The sequence below is a fragment of the Squalius cephalus genome (assembly GCF_949319135.1).
Source record: "Squalius cephalus genome assembly, chromosome: 22".
NCBI lineage: Eukaryota > Metazoa > Chordata > Actinopteri > Cypriniformes > Leuciscidae > Squalius > Squalius cephalus.
The window spans coordinates 32,894,697-32,903,711 of record NC_137143.1 but is presented as its reverse complement, the minus strand read 5'-3'; the positions used below and the strand labels follow the sequence as shown (position 1 = coordinate 32,903,711).

Sequence of the window (9,015 nt, the reverse complement as noted above, 5' to 3'; positions counted from 1 at the left end):
AACAACGTAACTTTTGAACAAAGATGAATAAATAAATTCTGTTCAGTTATTTCCATACGGCTCAGTCTAAAGATCACCTGTGCCAATTTTCATAAGAATTGGAGAAGATTTGAAGGAGTAGTAGCAAAAACTGTGATAATGTGCTTTTCAAAATGGCTGTGACAGTAATGGCCTTAATGTAAGATGATCGTGATCAGCATGAAGAGAGGAATCAGGTGTACTCACTTTCACTTTTCTAGAACAAAGGGTTAAAAAGTTACAACTGTTTCGGTAACACTTTATTTTGATGGTCCCTTTTGAACATTCTGTTGACTTTAAGTAAAAGTGCAACTACATGTCAACTAACTCGTAGAGTATTAGAATCTGCTAACTCTTTACTGTGATGGTCCCCAAAAGACATTCTACTGACTCTAAGTAACTCTGCAAGTACATGTCAACTTATTCTAACCGTACCAGTCTACTAATACTCTACTCATACTCTAATGAGAGTTAAAAGTCATGTAGGTGCAATGTTACTTACAGTCAAAGAATGTGTTAAAGGGACCATCAAAATAAAGTGAAACCACTGTTTCTAACGTGAATTTTTGAACTGGTGGTGGCGCTGTAGAGCTGGTCCTAGAGACCCCAAAGTTGGTCAAATTGCTATTCATTACCATCACTACAAATGTGCCAATTTTCATACAGACTGTAGTTAATGACGTGTGACGCACAAATGGAGTAATAAGCGCCTAAGCACTTTGAGTACCTAGAAAAGCGCTATATAAATGTAACGAATTATTATTATTATTAATAACTTCTGCTGATTAATCTATTAGAGATGCTGCTGTAACGAACACGCCACCTCATGATCTCACTACCCACAATTCCACTTCCTGTACCTGGCACGTCCACACAGATGTGATGAGGTATCCGTTGTCCCTGAACACGTTGAAGATCTCGAGGATTCCTCGGGAATATCCGAACACAGAGATGCTGGCGTCAGAGATGGCGAGATTCAGCGTCAGGTAATCGGTGGGCTGGAGGACAGATCTCTGCTTGAAGAGGATGAAGATCACGATACTGTTCCCGAACCACGACAGCCAGCCTGAAACACACACACACACACACACACACACACACACACACACACACACACACACACACACACGTGGGGAAATGTAGGCATTGCAGTAGCATAAACAAGACAAAAACAAATATTACACTTAAGAAGACACAAAACATTATTGCAACTATGTATTCCAAAGTTATGTAACGAGACCAAAAAACATAATAACAGATACATCAATAAATATAAATGAAAAAAAAAAGAAGAAATACATAAATATTCTAAGTATAAGTATATGGGTAAATATACTCTCCTAAAAAATTAAAACTTTATGCAATGATTCTCAAACAAGAACTGATGCATATTATGGGATATTGAAGACTAACTCCATCACACAGCAAGAAACATCACATATACACACACACACACACACACACACACACACACACACACACACATTACTTTATGCAATGATTCTCAAAAAAGAACTGATGCATTATCAGATCCTGAAGACCAACTCCATCACACAGCTAGAAGCATCACAGAGAATGTTACTGTAGTTAGTAATAGTAGTAATAATTATGTCTAAATCTGATGTCATGACTGTAATGGCTGTAATGAATGTAGATCAGAGTTTGTGCTCCAGTAATAAACTCGTCCTGATTAACTCTAATGACCCTGACAGACAGCCGGATGGATTAGCTGCTCTAATCCAGGAGTTCTTCACTACGGTCAGACTGGAGAAACATCACCTGGAACAATAAAACTTCACATGCAACATGCTAACACAGGGCTTCTCAATCTTTTACACTCACAGAGCCCCAAATATGATCATCCTCATATCAACGACACCATCCTAACATTTAAAACACGTCTATAAACACCCAATTTATAATCTGTAATATTAATATTTTGAAAGTTGAGTTTATATTAAGTTACATTATTATATTTTTTTTCGACTCATTATAGTAATGTACTGTTAAATGTATTATTTATTTGTCTGTTTATTAAATTGTATTAATTTAAGTTTTATTTATTTATTTGAATCTCATTTAACCTATTTAATAGATTAACAACTAACTAATAATTACATTTTTACTTATCCATTATTTGAATCTAATTTATTTACTTATTTTAATCTTATTGTTTTATTTATTTATTTAATTTGTACCATTTTTCTATAGACTTTATGTGCTAATAGACTTTAAAAAAGCTGATAAACACTTGAAGACTGCCTGTATAATGTATAACATAAATAACACAAAAGCAATAAGACAATGCATTACATACACACTGCAAACACATCCATAATAAGCATTTTTGTGCTATTTTCTAGAAAGTAGCCTACTACAAAATAGCTGTTATAACACTTGCTTTCAGAAAATATACCTGTAGATTAACATGATGCAGTGAGACTGAGGTAAAAATGATGAAGTGAGACTGAGGTAAAAATGATGAAGTGAGACTGAGGTAAAAATGATAAAGTGAGGTAAAAATGATGAAGTGAGACTGAGATAAAAAATGATGAAGTGAGACTGAGGTAAAAATGATGAAGTGAGACTGAGGTAAAAATGATGAAGTGAGACTGAGGTAAAAATGATAAAGTGAGGTAAAAATGATGAAGTGAGACTGAGATAAAAAATGATGAAGTAAGACTGAGATAAAAATGATGAAGTGAGGTAAAAATGATGAAGTGAGACTGAGGTAAAAATGATGAAGTGAGACTGAGATAAAAATGATGAAGTGAGACTGAGATAAAAATGATGAAGTGAGACTGAGGTAAAAATGATGAAGTGAGACTGAGGTAAAAATGATAAAGTGAGGTAAAAATGATGAAGTGAGACTGAGATAAAAAATGATGAAGTGAGACTGAGGTAAAAATGATGAAGTGAGACTGAGGTAAAAATGATGAAGTGAGACTGAGGTAAAAATGATAAAGTGAGGTAAAAATGATGAAGTGAGACTGAGATAAAAAATGATGAAGTAAGACTGAGATAAAAATGATGAAGTGAGGTAAAAATGATGAAGTGAGACTGAGGTAAAAATGATGAAGTGAGACTGAGATAAAAATGATGAAGTGAGACTGAGATAAAAATGATGAAGTAAGACTGAGGTAAAAATGATGAAGTGAGACTGAGGTAAAAATGATGAAGTGAGACTGAGGTAAAAATGATAAAGTGAGGTAAAAATGATGAAGTGAGACTGAGATAAAAAATGATGAAGTGAGACTGAGGTAAAAATGATGAAGTGAGACTGAGGTAAAAATGATGAAGTGAGACTGAGGTAAAAATGATAAAGTGAGGTAAAAATGATGAAGTGAGACTGAGATAAAAAATGATGAAGTAAGACTGAGATAAAAATGATGAAGTGAGGTAAAAATGATGAAGTGAGACTGAGGTAAAAATGATGAAGTGAGACTGAGGTAAAAATGATGAAGTGAGACTGAGATAAAAATGATGAAGTAAGACTGAGATAAAAATGATGAAGTAAGACTGAGATAAAAAATGATGAAGTAAGACTGAGGTAAAAATGATGAAGTGAGACTGAGGTAAAAATGATGAAGTGAGACTGAGGTAAAAATGATGAAGTGAGACTGAGATAAAAATGATGAAGTAAGACTGAGATAAAAAATGATGAAGTAAGACTGAGGTAAAAATGATGAAGTGAGACTGAGGTAAAAATGATGAAGTGAGACTGAGGTAAAAATGATGAAGTGAGACTGAGATAAAAATGATGAAGTAAGACTGAGGTAAAAATGATGAAGTGAGACTGAGGTAAAAATGATGAAGTGAGACTGAGGTAAAAATGATGAAGTGAGACTGAGATAAAAAATGATGAAGTAGGACTGAGGTAAAAATGATGAAGTGAGACTGAGGTAAAAATGATGAAGTGAGACTGAGGTAAAAATGATGAAGTGAGACTGAGGTAAAAATGATGAAGTGAGACTGAGATAAAAATGATGAAGTGAGACTGAGATAAAAAATGATGAAGTAGGACTGAGGTAAAAATGATGAAGTGAGACTGAGATAAAAAATGATGAAGTAGGACTGAGGTAAAAATGATGAAGTAAGACTGAGATAAAAAATGATGAAGTAGGACTGAGGTAAAAATGATGAAGTGAGACTGAGGTAAAAATGATGAAGTGAGACTGAGGTAAAAATGATGAAGTGAGACTGAGGTAAAAATGATGAAGTGAGACTGAGGTAAAAATGATGAAGTAAGACTGAGGTAAAAATGATGAAGTGAGACTGAGGTAAAAATGATGAAGTGAGACTGAGGTAAAAATGATGAAGTGAGACTGAGATAAAAATGATGAAGTGAGACTGAGGTAAAAATGATGAAGTGAGACTGAGATAAAAATGATGAAGTAGGACTGAGGTAAAAATGATGAAGTGAGACTGAGGTAAAAATGATGAAGTGAGACTGAGGTAAAAATGATGAAGTGAGACTGAGGTAAAAATGATGAAGTGAGACTGAGATAAAAATTATGAAGTGAGACTGAGATAAAAAATGATGAAGTAGGACTGAGGTAAAAATGATGAAGTGAGACTGAGGTAAAAATGATGAAGTGAGACTGAGGTAAAAATGATGAAGTGAGACTGAGGTAAAAATGATGAAGTGAGACTGAGATAAAAATGATGAAGTGAGACTGAGATAAAAAATGATGAAGTAAGACTGAGGTAAAAATGATGAAGTGAGACTGAGGTAAAAATGATGAAGTGAGACTGAGGTAAAAATGATGCAGTGAGACTGAGGTAAAAATGATGAAGTGAGACTGAGGTAAAAATGATGAAGTGAGACTGAGGTAAAAATGATGAAGTGAGACTGAGATAAAAATGATGAAGTGAGACTGAGGTAAAAATGATGAAGTGAGACTGAGATAAAAAATGATGAAGTAAGACTGAGGTAAAAATGATGAAGTGAGACTGAGGTAAAAATGATGAAGTGAGACTGAGGTAAAAATGATAAAGTGAGGTAAAAATGATGAAATGAGACTGAGATAAAAATGATGAAGTGAGGTAAAAATGATGAAGTGAGACTGAGGTAAAAATGATAAAGTGAGGTAAAAATGATGAAATGAGACTGAGATAAAAATGATGAAGTGAGACTGAGGTAAAAATGATAAAGTGAGGTAAAAATGATGAAATGAGACTGAGATAAAAATGATGAAGTGAGGTAAAAATGATGAAGTAAGACTGAGGTAAAAATGATAAAGTGAGGTAAAAATGATGAAATGAGACTGAGATAAAAATGATGAAGTGAGGTAAAAATGATGAAGTGAGACTGAGGTAAAAATGATAAAGTGAGGTAAAAATGATGAAATGAGACTGAGGTAAAAATGATAAAGTGAGATAAAAATGATGAAATGAGACTGAGATAAAAATGATGAAGTGAGGTAAAAATGATGAAGTGAGACTGAGGTAAACCTGATAAAATGAGGTAAACCTGATAAAGTGAGACAGGTAAAAATTATAAAGTGAGGTAAACATGATAAAGTGAGGTAAACCTGATAAAGTGAGGTAAAAATGATAAAGTGAGGTAAAAATGATGAAGTGAGACTGAGATAAAAATGATAAAGTGAGGTAAAAATGATTAAGTGAGACTGAGGTAAACCTGATAAAATGAGGTAAACCTGATAAAGTGAGACAGGTAAAAATTATAAAGTGAGGTAAACATGATAAAGTGAGGTAAACCTGATAAAGTGAGGTAAAAATGATAAAGTGAGGTAAAAATGATGAAGTGAGACTGAGATAAAAATGATAAAGTGAGGTAAAAATGATGAAGTGAGGTAAAAATGATGAAGTGAGACTGAGGTAAACCTGATAAAATGAGGTAAACCTGATAAAGTGAGACAGGTAAAAATTATAAAGTGAGGTAAACATGATAAAGTGAGGTAAACCTGATCAAGTGAGGTAAAAATGATAAAGTGAGGTAAAAAATGATGAAATGAGACTGAGATAAAAATGATAAAGTGAGGTAAAAATGATGAAGTGAGACTGAGATAAAAATGATAAAGTGAGGTAAAAATGATGAAGTGAGGTAAAAATGATGAAGTGAGACTGAGGTAAACCTGATAAAATGAGGTAAACCTGATAAAGTGAGACAGGTAAAAATTATAAAGTGAGGTAAACATGATAAAGTGAGGTAAACCTGATCAAGTGAGGTAAAAATGATAAAGTGAGGTAAAAATGATGAAATGAGACTGAGATAAAAATGATAAAGTGAGGTAAAAATGATGAAGTGAGACAGGTAAAAATGATGAAGTGAGGTAAAAATGATGAAGTGAGACTGAGGTAAACATGATAAAATGAGGTAAACCTGATAAAGTGAGACAGGTAAAAATTATAAAGTGAGGTAAACATGATAAAGTGAGGTAAACCTGATAAAGTGAGGTAAAAATGATAAAGTGAGGTAAAAATGATGAAGTGAGACTGAGGTAATTCTGATAAAGTGAGACTGAGGTAAACCTGATAAAGTGAGACTGAGGTAAACATGATAAAGTGAGACTGAGGTAAACCTGATAAAGTGAGACTGAGGTAAACCTGATAAAGTGAGACTGAGGTAAACCTGATAAAGTGAGACTGAGGTAATTCTGATAAAGTGAGGTAAACCTGATAAAGTGAGACTGAGGTAAATCTGATAAAGTGAGACTGAGGTAAACCTGATAAAGTGAGACTGAGGTAAGGTAAATGAAGGATTCTGACCCAGAATGAGCAGGTACACGCCGATGATCGTCTCTCCCTGGTCGGACAGCGGCGGGTCTCGGTTCATCAGGCTGAAGTTGTTGTTCCTCCAGGGGATGTTTAGCACCTGAAGCGGGTTGTTCTGCACAGACATACCGACTCCCGCGCGCTCACACCGGCATGAAGAAGCACACACACTCCCTGCAGCTCCGAGGAGTAGCGCCCGAGCGGCTCTTACAGACAGAGCTCCTGCTGAGAGAATCCGGTTAACACGGGGAGACGTGACGTTACACAAGATTATCCACACACACACACGCGCACACACATACTCACTCACTCTCTCTCTCTCTCTCTCTCTCTCTCTCTCTCTCTCTCTCTCTCTCTCTCTCTCTCACACACACACACACACACACACAAAAATAAACATGAAATAAAAATGAATAAAACTATATCGCCATATTTTAAAAATAAATAAAACTTTAGATTGTAAAATTTTAACTAAAATGAAAATGGAAAATATATAAATAAAACTAATTCAAAGTATTAATATGTGTGAAAGAAACTGAAATCTCCTTTCAGCTATTAGTGGAAATGAAAGATGAAGCAGAATGAGTCGGTCATGATCTGCGTGATTAAGATGAAATCCCCTCGATGAACTGTGTTTCGGTCTGTGGGAGACGCTTCTTCACTAATAGGATATTAAGAGCAGACGGCTTCAGGATAATCTCATCTTCACATGCTGATCGACAGCACTAGATGAAGTACAGTAACAGCACTAGACGAAGAACAGTAACAGCAGATGAAGTGCAGTAACAGCAGATGAAGTGCAGTAACAGCAGAAGTGCAGTAACAGCAGATGAAGTGCAGTAACAGCAGATGAAGTACAGTAACAGCAGATGAAGTACAGTAACAGCAGATGAAGTGCAGTAACAGCAGATGAAGTGCAGTAACAGCAGATTAAGTACAGTAACAGCAGATGAAGTGCAGTAACAGCACTAGATTAAGTACAGTAACAGCAGATGAAGTGCAGTAACAGCAGAAGTGCAGTAACAGCAGATGAAGTACAGTAACAGCAGATGAAGTGCAGTAACAGCAGATGAAGTACAGTAACAGCAGATGAAGTGCAGTAACAGCAGATGAAGTACAGTAACAGCAGATGAAGTGCAGTAACAGCAGATGAAGTGCAGTAACAGCAGATGAAGTGCGGTAACAGCAGATGAAGTGCAGTAACAGCAGATGAAGTACAGTAACAGCAGATGAAGTGCAGTAACAGCAGATGAAGTGCGGTAACAGCAGATGAAGTGCAGTAACAGCAGATGAAGTACAGTAACAGCAGATGAAGTGCAGTAACAGCAGATGAAGTGCGGTAACAGCAGATGAAGTGCAGTAACAGCAGATGAAGTGCAGTAACAGCAGATGAAGTGCAGTAACAGCAGATGAAGTGCAGTAACAGCAGATGAAGTGCAGTAACAGCAGATGAACTACAGTAACAGCAGATGAACTACAGTAACAGCAGATGAAGTGCAGTAACAGCAGATGAAGTGCAGTAACAGCAGATGAAGTGCGGTAACAGCAGATGAACTACAGTAACAGCAGATGAAGTGCAGTAACAGCAGATGAAGTGCAGTAACAGCAGATGAAGTGCAGTAACAGCAGATGAAGTGCAGTAACAGCAGATGAAGTGCGGTAACAGCAGATGAACTACAGTAACAGCAGATGAACTACAGTAACAGCAGATGAAGTGCAGTAACAGCAGATGAACTACAGTAACAGCAGATGAAGTGCAGTAACAGCAGATGAAGTGCAGTGACAGCAGATGAAGTGCAGTAACAGCACTAGATTAAGTACAGTAACAGCAGATGAAGTGCACTAACAGCAGATGAAGTACAGTAACAGCAGATGAAGTGCAGTAACAGCAGATGAAGTACAGTAACAGCAGATGAAGTGCAGTAACAGCAGATGAAGTGCAGTAACAGCACTAGATGAAGAACAGTAACAGCAGATGAAGTGCAGTAACAGCAGATGAAGTGCAGTAACAGCACTAGATGAAGAACAGTAACAGCAGATGAAGTGCAGTAACAGCAGATGAAGTGCAGTTACAGCAGATGAAGTGCAGTAACAGCAGATGAAGTACAGTAACAGCAGATGAAGTGCAGTAACAGCAGATGAAGTACAGTAACAGCAGATGAAGTGCAGTAACAGCAGATGAAGTGCAGTAACAGCAGATGAAGTGCAGTAACAGCACTAGATGAAGAACAGTAACAGCAGATGAAGTGCAGTAACAGC

General features: G+C 36.1%; 1 protein-coding gene across 1 annotated transcript in view; it reads right to left on the bottom strand.

The window, feature by feature from the left end:
- The window catches only part of opn6a (opsin 6, group member a), a 13,533-nt gene extending 6,146 nt beyond the window's left edge, over positions 1 to 7,387 (bottom strand). The window contains exons 1-2 of the mRNA XM_079856488.1: positions 6,751 to 7,387; positions 879 to 1,084 (exon numbers count right to left, since the gene is read on the bottom strand). Coding sequence (XP_079712614.1) covers positions 879 to 1,084; positions 6,751 to 6,883 — 339 coding nt within the window. The 5' untranslated portion in view covers positions 6,884 to 7,387. The remainder of the gene's footprint in view (positions 1 to 878; positions 1,085 to 6,750) is intronic.
- Positions 7,388 to 9,015: the final 1,628 nt, after the last annotated feature.